This window comes from Macaca mulatta, chromosome 1 (assembly GCF_049350105.2).
Source record: "Macaca mulatta isolate MMU2019108-1 chromosome 1, T2T-MMU8v2.0, whole genome shotgun sequence".
Taxonomy (NCBI): Eukaryota; Metazoa; Chordata; class Mammalia; order Primates; family Cercopithecidae; genus Macaca; species Macaca mulatta.
Window position 1 is genome coordinate 238,606,319 of NC_133406.1, and position 20,786 is coordinate 238,627,104.

Consider the following 20,786-nt stretch of genomic DNA (forward strand, 5'->3'; position numbering starts at 1 on the left):
GCTCTGGCTGGGCATGCGATGGAAAGGCCGAGTCACGTGGCAGTCACTCGCCACAGCCGTCTTCACTCAAGGACTCAAGGACGTTCAGCAAACGTCCAGGGAGCCCTGCTGGGTCCCAGCCACCATTTTTCAGCCCTAAGGACACAATCGGGGTCAAAGCTGAGGGATTTGGTTCCCAGGAAGCCCACGAGGGAAAGGGATGGCCTCTGAGCTAAGATTGCAGGGGAGGAACAGGGAGGCTGAGGGAGGGGTGTGCAGACCCCACGGGGCGAGCCGTCCAGGCAGGGGGAAGGGAGGGGTGAGGACTATGAGGGCCAGACGGGGGCAGAGTTGTGCCTCCTCTTAGGTGTGCTGGGCGTTATCCAGATGACGGAGGCGGAGTCTGGGCCAGGTAGGTGAGGACACTGCTGAGTGGCCTCCCTGAAGTTACACGAGTGGGAAACTGTAAAACCAACACCCCAACTCGGGTAGCGTCCGAGCCCGAGGCCCCCACCCCACACAGCAGAGAAAGCCGCTATTCACGATGGGCTCTGCCGCCATCAAAACAAAGGCCGCCTTCACCGAGAGTCCAGGCGGTCAGCACGTGCCAGGCACCAGCAGCCTGTCCCTCATGCCCGTCCCAGCATCCCCAGCCTCGAAGCCAGGCCTCCCCGGGTACCTGGCTCCCGAGGGCCTGGATGCTGCCCCCGGTGCCTGGAAGGCCAGACGCTGGTCCTTCTCAGGGGCCTCTGAGGACTGCTTTCCAGAGTCGGGCATTTCTTGTTAGTGGGTGTCTGGTTAGGGGAGCAGGAAGGTTTTACACGCCACCCCCCCCCCATCAAAAGGCCATTTCAGAGCAAAACCACCTGTTGCTCATTTATTCTCTTCACGTCTTTCTGGTGACATCGCACACATATTAGTCAGGTATCCTGCTATACTCCTCTTGGTAATCACACCCAGGTGATGGGATACGATCAAATTAACTAATGCAAAATAAAGGCATCATTAAAAACCCTTGCAAGCGAAGGTTTTGGGAGAGGCACACAAGCCCCAGGGTTTGCCTGGCACCGCAGGACGCCATCCACAGGTGCTGGTACAGCTCTCTGCGTGGCGGGGCTGCACTCCCAGCTGTTGCCACGGTGAGCCGTGGCCCTGTGAGCCATGACGCCTCACAACCCAAAAGTAAAACAAACAAGAACGCGGGCCGGGCGCAGTGGCTCACGCCTGTACTCCCAGCACTTTGGGAGGCCGAGGCGGGTGGATCCCTTGAGGTCAGGAGTTCAAGACCAGCCTGGCCAACATGGTGAAACCCCGACTCTACTAAAAACACGAAAATTAGGCGGGTGTGGTGGTGGGTACCTGTAATCCCAGCTACTCAGGAGGCTGAGGTGGGAGAATCAACTGAACCTGGGAGGCTGTGGTTATAGTGAGCCAAGATTTCGCCACTGCACTCCAGCCTGGGTGAAACAGCAAGACTCCGTCTCAAAAAAAAAAATACATAGAATGGGGAAATGTGGCCGGGCGCGGTGGCTCACGCCTGTAATCCCAGCACTTTGGGAGGCCAAGGCGGGTGGATCATGAGGTCAGGAGATCGAGACCATCCTGGCTAACACGGGGAAACCCCGTCTCTACTAAAAATGCAAAAAATTAGCCGGGCGTGGTGGTGGGCGCCTGTAGTCCCAGCTACTCAGGAGGCTGAGGCAGGAGAATGATGTGAACCCGGGAGGCAGAGCTTGCAGTGAGCTGAGATCGCGCCCACTGCACCCCAGCCTGGGCGACTGAGCGAGACTCCGTCTCAAAAAAAAAAAAAAAAAAAAAAGAATGGGGAAATACACTAAAATCAAATGCACCCAACTGACCATCACACTGACAGCATAACCCCGTGAAAGACAACAAATGAATCCAAGTTAACTTCTGGAAACTGCTCTCCAAGGGCACGGGCATGGCAGGAGGCATTCCGAGGACAAAAGAACGCTGAGAAGTCCTGGCCTGGCTGGGTCTGCTGCCCTGGTGACCACGCCGCGGCTCTGAAGCTGTGTCATCCGCATTCGAAGGCAGAGCACACGAGTGAACAGGCCCACGCTGTGCAGATGGAGACCCCACTCAGAAGTGGAGGAGAGAAGGAGCCTGTGGCACTGGGAGCCGCCGCGGGAACTGCACATCGATTCCCCATGTAGCCCCTGGCCCGCCACCCACCGGGCACAGCCTCACGGCCCCCAGGACCAGCAGGCAGGTTCGTTTCCGAAGTCCACCCCCCTCCGAAGGAAGCTGAACTCCATGAAGAAACGGCCAGGTCCAGGCTGGAGCAGAAAGGGCCAAGGGAATGCCAGAGCCTGCTGCCCGGATGCGAGCAACACACAATACCTGATGGAAAAGGGGGCAGTGTGGGGGGAGCCACTCGCCAAGGCCCCCACCAGCCAAACCTGGGAGGACCAGAGCCTCAAGATGAATAATGACAGAAATGGATGATTCCAGGCCAGGCATGGAGGCTGACAACTGTAATCCCAGCACGTAGGGAGGCTGAGGCAGGAGGATCGCTTGAGGCCAGGAGTTCAAGATCAGCTGGGCAAAATGGATAAACCCTGTTTCTATCAAAATACAAAAACTAGCCGGGCGTGGTGGCGGGAGCCTGTAGTCCCAACTACGCGGGAGGCTGAGGTGGGAGAATCACTTAAACCTGGGAGGCGGAGGTTGCAGTGAGCCGAGATTGCACCACTGCACTCCAGCCTGGGTGACAGAGCAAGACTCCGTCTTAATTAAAAAAAAAAAAGGATGATAATAAACTCAGTTTTTGGAAAGTCCTTGAGTTCACATTAGGATCAAGATTCCTTTCAACAAGAAGGGAAGAAGACATAGCTCTTACTTACAGGACGATGCCAACCTAGACAGGAGAAGGGAACAAGAAAGAGAAAAGTGTCTCTTTGCACCAACACAGTAAGACCAGGGTCTCCCAAACGCACCCACGAGTGCAGACCTGCCTGTGAGAGGGGAGCCGGGCCAGGGCCCCCCACGTCCTCAGCCTCTCCAGCACGGCGCCGCACGGGCTCTGAGCACAGGGCCCCCCACATCCTCAGCCCCTCCAGTGTGGCGCTGCACAGGTTCTGAGCCGGCATCTTCAGAGGACGAGAGTCGTGAAAAACACAACCAACAAATGCGAGGTTTGGCAAAAGGCACCGTGTGCGGCAACCCGTCTGTGTTTTGGCCCCAGCCCCACCAGGAATTAAAGTCAAGCCCGGTATCTGGAGGGCTGTGGACCCAGGTGAGGAGTAAGACGGCCAACAGACCGGAGGCGCATTCTGAAGATCTGATGACACGGGGTGCAAAGCTGCTGGCTCGGGGCCAGCTCCCGCTCTAGGACTTTCTGTGCTACCAGCTTCACGCCCACACCAGGTAGGGCGGATGGTACAATGTGTCTCGGAAAAGTTGCTGAAGTTTCCGAGAGCCATACAGTCTACGTCCTTGTCTTCCCTTTAAATAAATATCCGCTCAGCTGCCTCTCCACTCAATACCCAGCTGACAGAGGAATCACCCCCACCCTCAGAGCCACAGGGAGGGCAGGGACATGGCCCCTTGTCGGTCACGTTGGGGTGGGAGCAGCCTGCCTCCTTCTGTGCCTGACCGGAATCTTTTTTTTTTTTAAGAGGGTCTCACTCTGTCACCCAGGATGGAGTGAAGTGGCACAATCTCAGCTCACTGCAGCCTTGAACTCCTGGGCTCAGACAATCCTCCCACCTCAGCTTCCCCAAGGAGCTGGCATGGCAGGTGTGCACCATGACACCAGGCTAATTTTTATATTTTTTTGTGGAGATGGGGTTTTGCCATGCCCAGGCTAGTCTAAAACTCCCGAGCTCAGGCGATCCACCCGGCTAGGCCTCCTGAAATGCTGGGATGACCCCACATCTGACCTCCACTTACTGACAAGGTGCTGCCACAAAGACCTGATGCTGGGCAGCCCAGGTGGCTGGCGCTGAGAGCTGGTGGGCACGGAATGGCTCCCTGCCCCACTCACCCCCATCCACAGTCCAGGCGGAGACCAGGGCAGGGTGAGCGCACAGGACTGCAGGCGGGCGGCCGGACGCAGGGACGTCCATCTGTGAGCCGGCCGGCCGCGCATGTGTTCTGCCATATGGTGAAGCGGCGGGAATTGGCTGAGGCCAGAGAGATCTGGGGGTGCCTGGGGGTCCCGGAGAACAGGCAGGGGAGCCGCGACCGCAAGCTATGTCCATAATCCGAAGAGGACAGCACTTGCCTTCTTCACACTCGTCCTCATGAGCGTGGGGGGAATTTTCCATGGCCCTTCGGAAGGCCTGCAGAACCCAGTGAAGCGACATTTCCTAACAGCCAATGTGCAATTTTTGTTGTTGCTTGAGGCAGTTTCGCTCTGTCACCCAGGCTGGAGTGCAGTAGCATCATCTTGGCTCACTGCAACCTCTGCCTCCCAGGTCCAACTGATTCTCGTGCCTCAGCTTCCCGCGTAGCTGGGATTACAGGCAACTGCCACCACGCCCGGCTAATTTTTGTATTTTTACTAGAGACAGGGTTTCATCATGTTGGCTAGGCTGGTCTCGAACTCCTGACCTCAAGTGATCTGCCTGCCTCAGTCTCCCAAAGTGTTGGGATTACAGGCGTGAGCCACCGCGCCCGGCCAACATGCGATTTTTAAAACACACACACGGGTAACAAACCTATTCGAGTGCAAAAGAGACCAGTGGATTTTTAACGGAACTGCAGGAAAATGACACAACTACAGTTCCAGATTCCATGTTTCAACTGACATTTAAGAAACAACCACGTGTTGAGTTTTAGAGAAATATCAAAGAAGAATACCCACGTTTACCACAGAAAAGGCTGTTAAAATGCCCCAAGCCTCCTCACACACTGGATTTCCTCCCACTCTTAAACCAACACCGCAGGAGCCTGAGCGCAGAAGCAGGTGCGATGCCCTGACCGTCTTCTGCTCAGCCAGATGCAAAAACGCTGCCACTCTCTTGTGAATATTTTGTTTGGGAAAACGGTCGTTTTTTCATTAAAATGCTATGATTTATGTTAACAGGCAATGAGTTTATTATTTTAGAACTAATCTAATTAATCATAAATTAATTAGAGCTAATGAGGAATAAATATTCCTCGTTCTAAATTTTCAGTACAGTTCACACTGGCAGCTACAGCCCACGTACCCAAAAGCTCTTTGAGGACCTCCATAATTTTCATGAATGTGGGGGGGTCCTGAGACCACTGGCTGAGCCTGAAACTAGAATCAGAGACCGGCGAGGAGGGGACAGAAGCTGCAGGGAGGACAGTCAGTGAGTAATTCCGTCTGGACACACACGCAGCCACCTCCCCTTGAACCAACCCCTCCTCCCATAAAATCCCTGCACCTCCAGGGGCTCAGAGCATGTTCCACCCAGTGAACCCCACGCTCTGGCGCCAGCAACAGGGGAAACGCTAAAGATACGTGTTTGAAAATTTGGACCAAGGTATTTAAAACTCACTGTACAGCCCCCTAAATGTAACTTCCTGTCCAGACCTATTAGGACATGAGGAGAGGGAGGACGGGGGTACCCGAGGTGTGGACACCTGTCCTTCACCTGCTGCCTGAGGTGGCTCGCTCCCTCACACCGCCCCTCCACCCTCTCCCTCACACCTTCACTGCTACCCTCTCCACCCTCTCATGCCCTCACTGCCACCCTCTCATGCCCTCACTGCTACCCTCTCCACCCTCTCATGCCCTCACTGCCACCCTCTCGTGCCCTCACTGCTACCCTCTCCACTCTCTCATGCCCTCACTGCCACCCTCTCCACCCTCTCCCTCACACCCTCAGGGCCACCCCTCTACCCTCTCCCTCACACCCTCACGGCTGCCCCTCCACCCTCTCCCTCATGCCCTCACTGCCACCCTCTCCACCCTCTTCCTCATGCCCTCACTGCCACCCTCTCCACCCTCTCCCTCACACCCTCACTGCCACCCCTCCACCCTCTCCCTCACACCCTCACGGCTTCCCCTCCACCCTCTCCCTCACGCCCTCACGGCCACCCCTCCACCCTCTCCCTCACGCCCTCACGGCCACCCCTCCACCCTCTCCCTCACACCCTCACGGCTGCCCCTCCACCCTCTCCCTCATGCCCTCACTGCCACCCTCTCCACCCTCTCGCGCCCTCACTGCCACCCTCTCCCTCACGGCCGCCCCTCCCCCTTCTCCCTCACACCCTCACTGCCACTCTCTCCACCCTCTCCCTCATGCCCTCACGGCCGCCTGTCCACCCTCTCCCTGCTACTGGACCTGAGTGCCACTGTGAAGGAGGACAGGTGTCCTCAGAGCCGCCCCCAGATGCTCAGGCAAAAAAACAAATGGAACCAGGTCTCCCTGACATCCCATCTCCAGGGTAGGGCTGGGCGGGAGGACCAACTCTCGGAAGCCGACCGTGTGTGCCCTTGCCCAACTCCACCTTCAATGACCCCCCTACTTTGGCAGCCTGAAATCGGCCGAAGCGGGAGTGTTTACACCAGGAAAATTGACCAAGTGACAAATCCCACCATCATTCCTTCCTCACAGCGCACTGAGGCACAGCACTGCCACACACAGCCCGTCGCTAGGAACGGGGACGTGATCTTACACTCAGAACGAAATTACCGTCTCCATGCAAACTCGATTCTCTCTGGAGGCCAAGATAAATAAATAAATAAAAGCTACCAGTCTTCACTCCGTCTACAGCAGCCGGTAGCTTGAAAGAGGTGATCTACCAAGTCCATCTGGAACAGCCGCTCCGGCAGCCTCCAGCTCCTGCACATGTGGTCATGCACAGAGACTCCCTCTCGCCAGACACACAGCCCTGGAGCAGGGAAAAGGCGCACACAACAGGCGGGACAAAGCGGGCGACGCTGCCAAGGGCTGCAAAGAACCCATCTGGTGCGTTCGGCATCTCTGACCATGCCCGCTCTCGGTTGGCCGTGTAGACACTTAGGCGCCCTCTTGGCATGACTGTGGTGTCCTATTGGGCGTCGATCAGAAGCACAGCTGCCCGGATCAAGCCTGCTTTAATGTGAACAAATTATGCAACGCAAGATAACTGAACACACTTCCAAAAAAAGAGGACTGCCCACCAAGCAGGGGACAAATGGGCAGGAGGGGCCAGCGATGATGCCACTCTCTGCCCATTTCTGCCTTTGTCACCTCTCATCAAACCAAATGAGGAAGGGAGTGCACGATGGAGGGCAGTGGGGAGGGGATGTCGAGGGGGCAGCAGTGGTGGGGTACGGGGGGCATCCTGCACTTGGTGCCAGGCGATTCGGGGACCTGCCGAGTCCCACACGAGCCCCACACAGAGCCAGGGCTGCTGACCCCACAGCACGGCCGACTCGGCTGGGAGAAGAGTATGGGGCGGGGGCAGCCCCCCTGCAGCCCCGACATCACCACGCTGCTGAGTCCAGGCACGGTGTGATGCCTTCTCCCCTCCCCGCCTTCACCCAGCACCACCCTGGCACGACCCTGGAGCCCCAGCTGCAGCACCAACCATCTCCCAGAGCCCACACCCCACACCGGGGTCTGCAGCTGCAGGACGTCCTGGCCACACAGGCCCCTTCTGGGGATCCATGCCCACAGCCCAGACTCGCCCCTCCTGCCAGAGACCTGTCAGCACCCACCCCCAACCTGCCCCGTGTCTGGCCTGATCGCTGCCCCAACAGCCAGCCTGCAAGGGCCCCAGTGCCCAAAGCTGGAACAATTTGAGCAATAAAATAAGCGAGACGGTATCCAATTCTAACCCAACTATGAAATTGATACCAGCAAGTCCACATGGACAAAAACGAATGATTAAATAACCAATGGGAGAAGAGACGTACAAGTCCTGTGCGAAACTCGACATCACGTATGTCGCTCCCCACCTCTTAGCTGTGGGCCACACACACCTTACTCCGCAGAGACAGGACGGCACGGGGGAAGAGGTACAGGCAGGTGTGAGCCGACAAACACACCACGGCCAAGTGACATGCGAGGCCAACACAGACAGGCTGTGTGGAGGGTGTGGACCCGGACCCAGCGATACAAGGAGGCTTCACCTCTGCACCCTTCCTCCCAAAACCCAGAGCCCCAGTCCTTACGAGAAAAACAGGAGGCAAACCCCAATGAAGGGCTGTCCCACAAAACACCTGACCAGCCCTCCTTAAAACTACCAAGGTCGTTGAAAACAAGGCAAGTCTGAGAGACTGGCCACAGTGAGAGGGACCTAAAGAGGTGTGACAGTGAAGTGCCATGTGGGGTCCTGGACGGGATCCCAGGACAGAAAGGGGGCAGGAGGGGAGACCGAGGCAAACGGAATAAAGCCTTAGCTGGAAAGGCGCCGAGACTGGCTGGTTAAGTGTAACTCGTGCATCGCGCCGACCAAGAGGGAGCAGGAATGCCTGTGCTCTCTCTACTCCTCTCCTGATTTTTCTATAAATCCGAAACTGTTCCAAAAACCGGTCTTCCCAACACCCCACTGAACGAGGGGGTGACAGAACCAAACTACCTGGGCCAAGCATTTGAAAATTGCCCCCAGGTTGCACGGGGGGCAGCATCAAGGAAAAACAAACATAAGGGCCTTTGTCCTCCTTAACACCCTGCACTGCACCCTCTGGCCCCTCAGGAGGCAGAGCGGTGGGACGTGCTTGTCCACACCTGCCACACCCACGTGCACCGCCACATCCACGCACACCGCCACGTCCATGCACACTACCTAAAGACCTTCTCCAACTCCGGTGTTCCTGCAGACTTCAGCCTTCAGAAGGTGTCATCGCGATAGTTTCCAGGTAGACACAGCAGCGCGACCACATCACTGACTGACCCTCTCCCCAAGACCAAAGGAAGAAAAACTCCAATAAACTCGTAACAGCAAAGAGGAGGAGGGGCTGGGCAGCGATGCCCTGGGACCTGGAAGGCAAAAGGCCCTGTGGCCACCAGGAGACTGCACTGGGCCGAACCCCAAAGAAGGGCCCCGAGCCAGAGGCTCCAGGTAGCCGGAAAGTGGGGGGCCTGCGGTGCAGGGTCCCAGTCACTGAGGAGTCGACCACCAGACCTGCTTCCTCGCCCAAGGCAGCCGGGGAATGAGAGGGCTTGCGGGGGCAGCAGACTCCTTACGAGGCGAGACGCCTGGCCCTCCCAGGCAGGACACTCCCCCCGGGACTTCCGCCACCACCAGCTCTGTGGTGCCCCACAAGTCAACGTGGGCAGGCAAACAAGGGTCACCGGGGGCCGAGGAAGCCGCAAAGGCCAGGACAAACAGAAAAACGGACCCTCAGTGAAAACAGCTGAGTACGAGGCCAAAGAAAACACCGAAAGGAGACGCTATCACCAACCGCTGCCAGCCACACCCTCCCACTGTGTGCCGCCATCAGCAGCAGCCGCGGGGCCGGCACTGTGGCTTCGATACTAATCCCGTGACAGCCTTGGGAACCAAGCCTTTTACCACCACGCCCACTTACGAGGGTCTGGGACACGGTGGACAGCGTTGTGGCCGAGGTCACATGGCTGGTGAGTAGCAGAGCTGGGGCCTGACCACACAGCTTCAGGCCCCAGGGCACGCGGCAAATAGCACAGGCTTAAGCCAGCCCTTGGGGTTTGAGTCCCGGCTCAAACTGTGTGATTTTGGGAAATTTCTTGACCTCTCTGTGCCTTTTTGCTGTTCTTTCCCCAGAACAAAGAAAACAATGGTGCCCACCCCACAGGGAACTGAGAAGATTAAATGAATTTACACACGGGAAGCCTCTGCAGCTGTGAATGTGCTAAGCACTGCTGAATCACCACATGATACCCCGGTGCCTCTCAGCCGAGATGAATAACCCCGGAGAAAGAGTGTGATATGCCTTTGACACAAGGGCTGGACACTCTGCCTTATAAAGACACCTTCAGAGAAAAAAGAACGAAAGATAAGAACAGGAACAAGGTGACAAACTTAATAGATGGTTTGGACAGGAAAATCTGAAGATATCTCCTGGAATATAAAATAAACAAAGAAATGGAAAACTGAAGAGAATTAAAGGACCAGCCTGGGAGGGCCAACAAACAATCAGTGTCAACTCTAAAAAACAGTCAGAGACGGGGAGTTGGCCGTGGGATAAATCACTGGGTGTAAAGCTCCCCACGTCCAAATGTTGCAAGTTTCCACAGCACGAGTTCCCAGCACAAGAGACAAAGAAGGTCCCCCGACAACGAACATTATTGTGAAACTTGAGAACCCTGAAGACAAAAGATTCTACAAGACTTTCAGGACAAAAAAACACACACACAAAATCAAAATGGCACCTGACTTCTTGGTCACACAAGAAGCCAGAAGACAGTAGAGCAATCTCTTCCAAATGCAAAGGGAAAATTCTTTCCAACACAGAATTTCATACCTAGCTAAACTATCCTTAAGTGTGTGGCTGGAGGAAAAGCATTTTCCAACTAGATCCCCCAAAAAGGGCCTCCCACGCTGTCTTTCTCAGAAAGCTGCTGGAGAGGTCTTAACCGGAGATTAAGCCAAGAAAGATGAAGACAGGGAGCCAGAGATCAAGACTGTAGGCAGAGGAGAGAGGAGGGGGCTGTTCCCGGCACAGGGAAGCCCTACGGCATGTTGTGTGGGGGCCCGGGTGCACCAGGACGGAGGTGACGCAGGCATCGGCGGGAGTTGCCCCTCTGCTGGGAAGAGGAAACTGGAGTAAATTTGAGACAAGACATCTAGGAAACTGATTCAAACAATCACGATGTATTAAGTCCAAGGAAAACCAAAAGTTGTGCAAACAAGGGACTGCAATCCTGGTGGTTCATGAATATTCACATCACCCACAATTAGGTAAACACTCAACGACTGAAAACAATAAACGGTGACATAACTCCATCAGGAGAATGGAACAAGGAAGAGATAAGCTGATGTGTCCTAGAGAAAGTGGGGAAGTAACATCCTAAATGGAAAAGTCTAGAAATAGCAGCAGCAATGTGTCATTTAGAAATCTGGAAATAAATGTCAAGAAGAAACTGCTCTGATCCCCTCCAGGGGGTTCAGCCAGGGCAGCAGGGAGGACCAGGGACACATGTTCTCTCTTTGTGAGTCCCACAGAACTATCAACACCTTACAATAGAAAATCTGGAAAACTCAAAATAAAATTTTAAATAGAATGTAAAATGCAAACTTTATACACAACCATTCAGCAAGGGCAACACCGCAATTTCCTCACCAGACAAGACACCAGGCCCGGCCTGTGTACACCTGATACAGCCGCATGAGATTCTCTCAACAATCGAGGTGTGGTGAGGAGCAAACAGAGGAAGCCATCCAGGCCCACGCCAAGCCGCCAGTCCACCCTGGGTCCCCACAGCCCCTCCAGACGCAGGGCGGCTCCGTCTTGCAGTCAGTCGAATCTTTTCAAACTTCCCACAGAAGAAACGTTAAAAAAGAAAACTTCAGAAAGACCAGACACACTCAAACCTCCTATTTAAAGACGACAGCAAGTCAGGGCCGTTCCACCCACCAGAGCGTGTGTAAACTCTTCCTGTGCACCCGACATGCGAGCGTGGACGAAACGAAGCCCCCGCGCCCTCACACCCGGCAGATGTGCTCACAGCACCGCCGGAACAACCGGCAGCAGGGATCTGTTCGCGTCAACTGGGCGTCGCGCCTCTCCTGACTCTGATCCTCTCTCGGGGGAACAACAGACCTGTGGGCCCACCAAGGCTGCCCGGAGACGGTGGAATCACTGGTTCTGCCTGGAGGCCTCACAGAGAAGCAGCCAGTCCTGAGCGTGGTGGGCGCCCTCCTTCGTGTATTCAGGAGAATCCCAGAAATGTGCCGCCGGGCCCCGACGCGTGGAGGGGACTCTGCCACAGCGTCTCCTGTACGAGTGACAACTGCCGTCACTTTATGACCAAACACAAGCTGAACACTGGACTACCAACTGGTTCAGGTGGCTTCTTTTGAATAAAGCTTTTCCTTTTTTTTTGAGATGGAGTCTCACTCTGTTGCCCAGGCTGGAGTGCAGCGGCGCAATCTCAACTCACTGCAACCTGCGCCTCCCGGGTTCAAGCGATTATCCTGCCTCAGCCTCCCGAATGACTGGCATTACAGGTGCCCGCCACCACGCCCAGCTAATTTTTGTATTTTTAGTAGAGATGGGGTTTCACCATATTGGTCAGGCTGGTCTTAAACTCCTGACCTCAGGTGATCCCCCGCCTCGGCCTCCCAAAGTGCTGGGATTACAGACGTGAGCACCACGCCTGACCTGAACAAAGCTTTTTCTGCCCCTTGCATAAAACGACAAACATTTCTGGAGGCCCAGCATCGTGCCGACCCCAGGGGCTGGGAGATGGGGATACCTCAGGGTATCCTGGACACAGGCCTGTCCAGCCTGTGGCATGAGGGTTGGTAGGAGCGGTGGCCGCACGTTCTGCTCCCCCTGCCACATGTGGGAGGCGGGGAGATGGCCAGGGAGTGAGTGGGCGCCAGGAGACCAGACCTGCCGAGCCCACACTCAAGCACTATGACCAGCACAGCCAGGGACCTGCTACTGGTTTTCCAGATGTCCTCACACTTCCCCACAGGCTTCCCCTTGATGGCACTGGGCACCCCCTCAGCCCCGGCCCCAAACAGCCCATTCAGGGGCCTGGCCCTGCAACAGCTCCCTGCCCGGCTCCTGGGCAAAGCTCCACATCAGCACAGGAAAGGACGGCTACCCCAATTTTGGGGTCCTCAGCAGAGGCTGGTGCCTGACCCCATGGACGGTCCCCCCCGCCCCCGACGGTTCAACCTCCACGTGCCCGGCTGAGTCCTCGGTGATCAGAAACGTCCGGCAGATGAGACGCAGCCCCCACTGCTACACACGAGAGCAGGTCACAAACACAGGAACTTCTGAGGATGCTCAGTGGGCCTCTCCACTGGGGCCATCGACAGCCGTGGCAGGTCCCCACCAGACCCCGCGGAAGGTCCGGGGCACCCAGTGTGGATGGGCCGGGCTCTCAGGCGCCCTGTGGACACTCTGGGCTGACGGATCTGATTAACTGGGAGCCTCGGAAACATCGCAGCAGAGGCCGGAGCCCGGAGGTGAGTCTGGGAGGTGGGACCAAGCTTGGAGTTGGCCAGAGGAACACACAACTCCTTACATAACCACCAGTGGCTCCGAAGTCTAGGAAGACAGTCGGAGAAGGGCCCCCACTGATGGCTGATGCAGCTGGGACAGGAATGTGGAAGATGTGTGCCGATCCGGCCGAGACACAGACATGGGTACCACAGCCGGCTCCGGCCGCATCAACACGAAACAGCTTGCAGGGGCAGCCCGTGGCCCCTCAGTCTATCCCCATCCTGGCTCTGACTCACCCACCGAAGGCCATCATACCAAAAGCCAGTAACCGCTGGAATCCTGACCCTGGCCACAGCCCTCCCACCCAGCACTGTATTCCCACCGCGAGGGACCATGCCAGCTGTGCACGGCCAGCGTGGGCTCACACGAAAGCAGAGGCCAAGCCGTCCCAGGCACCGAGGAAACTATGACACAGCACGTTTCTCCTCGCAGGCAGGCGCACGTGTGAAAACCACCCCAGCTCCTTCCCTCTCCCACTCACCCCATCAACACAGAATCTTCATCATTCAAGGACCCCTGCGGCCCAAGCTGGCTGTGCAGAGCGGCCCCGTGTCTGCTGAGGTCCCTTCGCGCCTGGGGGAGGGGCGCGCTGCCAGCCTCCCCAGCACCCAGCACCCCACGAGGGGGAAAGCCGCCTTCCCCAGCAGCCCAGTCCTCCAGGCCCACAGCTCCCCACAAGCCTGACTGGGGACGCTGGTGGTGGTTGTTTTTTTTTTTTTTTTTTTACAAAAACACCTTGCAAAATGGTCGTCAGAAAAGCACCCACATTGCCACATCCCTGCCAAACACCGTGCAGCCCCCAGACCTCTCTGAGTCTACCTCCAACCATTTCAGAATAGAAAACAGGACGCCGCAGCCCCGCTCCTCGCCACCATCCGAGGACCCCGATGGAGTAAGTCGTGCACATTAACCCTGGCCATGCCACCCAGACGCCAACCCAATACTGTCAATGCAAAACGGGGGTTCAGACAGGTGGGGGGCAGGCTCGAGACAGAAAGACTGCAAGCCTGGAACAGGTGCTGGCTGTTACCGCCACCAGTCCTGGCACCTGGGGTCTCCAGACTTCACCCCTGTGGTCTCATCAATCTGCCCACCTGCAGAATGGAGAGGAAGCGGCAGACGTACCCATCCGTCCTGGCCCTGACACAGACTCACAGACCCACAACCAAACAGCATCGGCTACAGCGAGCCTCCCAACAGCCAGCGACTCCCCAGGGCCAGGCAGGCAGACGAGCCCAAAATGATTTCCCCGAGTCCCCCGGCCCCCAGCCCTCCGCAGCCGCCGCCACGCATCCACCAGGCCTGGGCCACACACCATCCGTCCTCGGGGTGAGCATGTCCCTCCAGCAGCCCCTGCCTCGCTCGGAAGGTCCCTCCACCGCCTTATGTTTCTAAAAATCTGTCACCCGCAAAACAACAGCCTCTCACTGCGTTTTCCCCGACATCGCCGGGAGCTGCTGCAGCCGCACGCCTTCCCCGGGCCGGGTACCAGCCGTGTTGCTGCCCGGAGCATCTGTGCAGCGCACAGGCGGCGACAACGACAGGACTCAGACCCAGAATGCTGACTCGGGCACCGTCCTCCGCACGCACGGCCTGCAGCACGGCTGGCCCAGCCCCGGGGGCGCGGACAATCCACAGGGGAGATGCCCCCGACTCACCGGCTTTCTTCTCCTGCCTCCTCAGCGCAGGTTCTTTATGCTCTGTGCGCGGCGGGCGTGCAGGGCGGCATCTTCCTTCCCTTTGACAAGCTGGCGCTGTGTCGGCTCGCCTCCGGCCCGACAATAGGCAGGGAGGCTCGAGCGCGAGGAGCAGATATTTAACGGAAGGCCGGCTGTCCTGTCCCCCGCCCCTCACATCCCTGCCTCCTCATGTCTCCAGGCCCGGGTGGTACCCGGCTCCCCCGGGAAGCTGTAGCCAGCAGCTGAGGCACAAACTAAAACACGGCATGGATGTGGAGGAGCTGACGCTGACGTCACAGGAAAACAAGCATCTCTGCATCAGCACAGCACAGAGAGCGTGCGGGCAGCAGCCAGACCCAGGCAGGGCTCGGACTCAGCGGACCTTGAAAATGCAACATGGGAACAGAACCCAGCTGAGCCTGGGGTCCTGCAGGTCGGCCTGCCAGGCTGGGAGTGGGGGACAGTGCAGCTGTGGCTGAGGCAAGTGACCTCTGAGCTGCATCCAGAGGCTGTGAATGGGCTCGACGCCAATGGCCAAGGGTCCCGAGCACTGTCCCGCGGCCCCGGAACGGAGGGGAGGAGCGGACGCATGGGGGCCTTGCGATGTGGTTGTGTCCACCCCAGGAGCCCCGCCAGCGTGTGCAGGGACGGTGGGCGGACGGTGCAGGAACAGGAAAGGCCAAGCTTCGCCAGGCTGAAAACCGCCCCAGCTGGCCTGGAAACGCACACCCCCAGCCTAAGGCAGGAGACACCCCCATTTCCGAGGCCTGACCTCACGTGCTGCGCTGTGCTGTGCCTGGCTGTGGCCAGCCCGGGCTCCTGGGCAGACCCAGAGCCGCCACCGCTGCTGGGTGGCCTGACCCTCCAACCCCCGCCCTGGTTCACTGACAAACCCTGGGACCTCGGCATCACTGGAAAATGAGAGCTGGCATTTTTCTACAGTCATAAAAACATGGGGGACGGCAGCGTGCTCGGCTGGGAATTCTGCCCGCTACCCCAATCCCACTCGGCACCTGTGCTGACCCCACACGGGCCAGGCTTCGCGCTGGGGGTGCAGAGGGACAGAGGGGAGTGTCCTGCAGACCTCTGGCTCTGACCAGTCACACCACATGCTCCCTGCATTCTTACGTGCTGTGCCCTCAACACTCCAGCACCTGTGGCCCTGCTGACTCTGGAAGGACGACGGCCCCTCGAGGGGCCAACCGATTCCTAGAGACAGCAAATGACTCATCCCACAGTGAACCTTTCAAATGCAAACCCATCAACCCAGAACCCTCACCTGGGCCCACCTCCTACACGGGCCCCCAGTCGTCCTGGGGGCCTCCCCACGTCACAGGGACGGCCCCTGCACCCCAGAGCCCGCTGAAGTTACTCCACCTGGCCGACCCAATGCCTACTCCCTCCACTTTCCCATGGAAACCACAGTAAAGGCCCCCACTCACACAGCCCCCTGCCTCTAACCCACTCGGCACTTCCCCGCACGGCCCTGCAAGGCATGAGGAGGTCTCCTCTCGGGAGCTGAGTAATAAACGACCTTCTCGACAGCATCATCTCCTGATCACTGGCCTCCCATACCTGCCTGAACGGGAATAAAACCTCCATTTAAATCATCAAGCTCATAAACCCGTGTTTATCTGCATTCACAGAGTGGAACCCGGGCCAAAGCCCAGGGTTCAAATTCCAGCTCTGTCAGCAGCTCACCACGAGGCACCACTTCTCCGAAAGGCCAAGCTTCCCTCGTCAGGCGGCTGACCAGCTATGTGAGGGGCGTTCCGTGAAATGTGAAACACATAAACCTAACATGTGCGTCTCACTCAAGTTCCCAAATCTACGGGGAACGAGGGCTGGCAACCTACGATGCCTGGTGCTCCAAATCACTCAAGCTAGGATATCTACGCTTTTAATTGGCTGAATAAAATGAAAAGGAGAATATTTTGAAACACAGGAAACGAGTCTCTAAAATTCAGATTTCAGCGTGCATGAAGTTTCACTGGGACACGGCCATGCACCTCCTCGGGCGCCGCCCATGCCTGCTCAGAACCCCAGGCTTCAACTACGTGGCCCTGGACAGAAGCAGCTCGCAGACCCTGGCTAGGCCTATAAAATCATAAGACCACCGAACACCACAGCCACACTGGGCTCCCATAGGAAATACGCATTTATCCTGGTCCAAAGTAAACTTCACACAGACGGCCGGCTCAGCATCACGACCACTGTCCTTCAGCCAACTCCTTTCTCCTAATCCATCCCAAAATACCCAGTTTTGCAGAACTCTAGAACATTCAGGCTCAGCAGGCAGACTGTCAATTTTATTAGAAGCCTATTTTAGGGGGAAAACTAGCTTTTCCAGTTTGTTGCAAATAATTTGAGACAAAGCTGAATGAAACCAGATTTTTTAATAAAACAACAGACATACCTATAAATACCAGGGAATCACAGGCGTCCGCTGACAGGCTTCCGTGGTAACCCGCCCACCTAGGCCTGGAGGACACCAGCAGCGTCCTCACTAGGCTTGGCTGCCTCCTCTCCGACGCCGCGGGGGCCTGGAACACGCTCGGTGGGGCCGCTCTCCTCCCACTTGACCCTCCCTGGGTGGGAGAGGCGGCAAGGCAGCCTCACTGAGCACTTACCATGTTCCAGGAGCTCCTCTAAACTCTGTTGAGCTTCACAAAGCCCCTTTTACAGAAGAGGAAACTGAGGCACGGGGAGCCCCACCCACTTGCCCAAAGTCACCGCGCAGGCTCCCTGCCGGTGGGGTTTGAACCCGGCAGCACAGGCACCCACCTGGGCATTCGGCCCCAGCACCTCCCAGGTCTCAAGCCCGGGTGCACTGGCTGCTCCCAGCAGGCGACTCCACGGCAGCCCCGGGTCCAGCACCCTCCACGTCCCTGTGGGGATGGTGTCCCCGCCAAGGACCCCTCTCTGCCCCAGCCTGCAGGGCTATGAGGACGGGAGGCAGACGGGCCGGGGGACGGATCTAGGGATTCTGCCATTGCCCCGAGTGAGACACTACAGCCAGAAGGCCCCAGTGCCCTGAGAGCCCCTTCCTCTTCTTGGCCCGCCCTGGCCCCTGCAACTGAGGACTGTCCCCCGCCAGCCCCGCCCCGGCCCCTGCTGTGGGGTCAGGAAGGGCCCTCCACGTCCCCCCATGGCTCCACCCATGTGGCTCCAGCCCCTTCCCCTGTTACCTGCCCCAGGACCACCAGCACAGGAGAGCCCAGGCTCCTCCACTCCCCCCACACAGGCCAAGGTGACTTTGCCACCCTTGCGTCCAGGAACCCGCTATTAACATCCCTGGTCATGAAAACCTCCTTCTTGCCAAGTAGAAATGGCCTTGGAGCTGGGTTCAGGGGCCGAGCAGGGGATATACCCAGAGGCAAAGGCAACAGTCAAGGTGTCCTCCCGGTCAAACCCCAGGGGCCCCAACAGACCCAAGGGGTGAGGCTCGGGAGGGTCCCAGCTGCCTGGCCCAAGCGTTCCAGGCTCCAGAACCCACTACCAGGACCACCCTAAGTGACAAGACGGGCTACAGCGGGGTGGGGCTGCCTGCTACCGGCAGAATGTGGCACGGAGAACACCTCTACCCAGGGTGCAGGCTGGAGCAGGGTTCTGCTGCCCAGGGATGCTGTCCGTGCTGTGGACGGGCAGAGACCAACAACAGGAAATGCATGGGGCAGCCAGCACTGGCTCTGATGACCCCAAGGAACCACCGGCTGCTAAGTGGGGTGTGCGGCTGCCCAGCCCAGCGGAGTTTGTATTTCCTCCATGGACTCTAAGGACTTCGTAGGCCTGGTCCAGCAGACCATCCAGCGCTGCCCTCAGCCGGGTCTGGTGCAAAGCCAGGCTGCCTCCGGCACCTCCTCCACAGGGCGGGCACCCTGAGTCTCCACCACACACCACAGGGAGGCCAATGGGGCCTGACAGGGGACCACCCTGTCCCATGGATGCTGCCCAGGCCTGAGGTGACCCACCGAGGAGCCCCAGAGCCTCTGGACTGGAGCAGCAGCAGCGACGACTCCACCCAAAGGAAAACTGGGACTGCCGCCTACAGCGTCCCCCTTCCCTCCACATGACGGGCCCAGCCATCTAGAAACAGCACCTTCTCCTCCAGGAATCCCCTGGAGCCAACACAGAGGGGCCAGGGTGTTGGGAGGTCCCGCTCTTACTGCCGGGGTTCAGGGGACTGCCCACCACCCACCAGGAGAAGTGGCAGAAAGGGCCCTGGCTGTTGTCCTGACATCTCCCTCCCTGCCACATCCACCTACTGTCCTTTGAGACGGGTATTAACACTCACTCTAAGGGGAGTCTGATCCTAAGCACTTTTACAAACATGGTATTATTTATAATCACCCCGTTTTACAGGTAAAGAGAAGGCACCACTAAACGGGCCGTTCCCTCAAGGTAATGGCAACGTTCTCGTTGGTGGAGCCCCAGGAACTTTCTGGACACCCACCCCTTTCCACCCCACGCCCCCTTGCCCAGTACCCTCCCTGCCAGGTGCAGCAGCCTCCAGCCATGGGGGTTCTCCAGCTGCCCATCACCTCCTGGACCATGCCTCCCAAAGGGACCACCATGGCTGGGGCCTGCAGCTGGGGCTAGGTCCGGAGAGGCCAAAGGCTGGAGGATCTCGCTTTCAACCAGCACAGCACGGACGCAGGGGAGGCGCTCTCCCGGACGGCGCTGACGGAGGTTCCGGGGGTTGCATCGGTTGGGGTATGGCTGGAACACTAAGGACAAGCCACTGCAGAAGGGACGCCGTTCAAGATGCAGCCAGTGGGGTGATGACAGCGGGAACCGGGCCACGTGTTCCAGTGGCGGCCAGCAGGGTGGTGACAATGGCAACTGGGCCACGTGTCCTGGTGGTGGCCGGCAGAGTGGTGGACTGGTGGGAACCAGGCCACGTCTCCCCAACTCTGCGGGGAGGCTGCGCACCCAGGCCTCCCTACTCAGAGGGGTCCAAAAGGGGCGTCAGTCTCATTTACACTGAGCGCCGGCTGGGCCTGTCCCAGCCAGAAGAACCTACAGAAGAGCCGCCTGCTGTCTGTCCTGCCAGGTGCCGGCCCAGCACATGGTCCCAGTGACCAGCACCACTGGCAGCACGAACCTCCCGCGGGGCGGGGGCCTGGGCAGAGAGCGTTTCCTGGGGACAGAGCCTACCCACAAATTGCTGGTGGGGACAGACCACCCAGCACTCCCACAAGATCAGAGGCAGACCTTGATGTAGTCAACTGTGGTGCATTGAAGATGAGCCCCCAAAACGATAAGTCCATGTCCTACGCCAGAACCTGTGAGACGACCCTCCTTTGGAAAAGGTTCCTGCACATGTGATTAAGTCGAAGTCTCAAGGTGAGTGTCCCAGACTGCCCAGGTGGGGCCCAAAGCCGACCACCGGTGTCCCCGTGAGAAAAGACACAGACATGGGGGGCCTTAGGGTGACAGGCCAGAGGCTGGAGTGACGTCTACAAGTCAAGAGCTGACAGCAGCCCCAGAGCTGGGTGGCCAGGAAGCAGGCTGCTCAGAGCCTCCCAACACAGCCAGCCCTGGCCACACCTTGGCCCCGGGTCTGCAGCCTCCTGGCTCCAGCTTCCCCTCTGGGGTGGGGGTGGCGAGGAAGGAGGGGGGTCTCTGAGAGTGGCCCTCCCACATGGCTGCATCAAAGCCGGGCCGCCCCACCCCCCAGCGATGCTCTCCTGTTACCAGGGCTGGGCTGTGGCTTGCAGCTGGCATCTGCCCCAGAGGAGCTGCTCGGAGGTCTTCGGATCCAGCCTTGGTCTCACCGCTGCCCCGAGGAACGTACTGCTGCCTCTCACTGCAGATGTGGCTCAGGCTGACAGGGCCGCCAACGTCCAGAGTCCCATGGCCTGAGGGATCTGCACCGAGGATCTGCCTGAGGGATCTGCTGCATTTTGGGCTGTGAGTCTCATCAGCTCAAGTCCAAGAGAAGGGCCCTCCCCAGGTTGGCCCTGGTGCCAGCTGATACCACCCCAGACACAGACACTCACGCAAAGCGGCTCAAAGACCAAAATGCTAGAAAATAAATTTGT

At 58.0% G+C, this 20,786-nt stretch overlaps 1 protein-coding gene across 19 annotated transcripts in view; it reads right to left on the reverse strand.

Annotated features, from left to right (window-relative positions):
* The window catches only part of PRKCZ (protein kinase C zeta), a 147,615-nt gene that overhangs the window by 108,296 nt on the left and 18,533 nt on the right, over window positions 1–20,786 (reverse strand). For 4 of the 19 annotated variants that reach the window (XM_028841085.2, XM_077979712.1, XM_077979704.1 and 1 more), the window contains exon 1: window positions 14,722–14,986. The exons of 3 other annotated variants lie outside the window; for them this stretch is intronic. Coding sequence is in view for 5 of the 16 variants with exons in the window: in XM_077979631.1 (XP_077835757.1) it covers window positions 9,711–9,857 (147 nt within the window). In the remaining 11 variants the exon portion in view is untranslated. Of the gene's footprint in view, window positions 1–6,671; window positions 7,030–9,710; window positions 9,858–13,544; window positions 13,723–14,378; window positions 14,624–14,721; window positions 14,987–20,786 lie in introns of those variants that run through there. 12 more of the 19 variants (XM_015133778.3, XM_077979684.1, XM_077979695.1 and 9 more) reach the window with 8 other exon arrangements.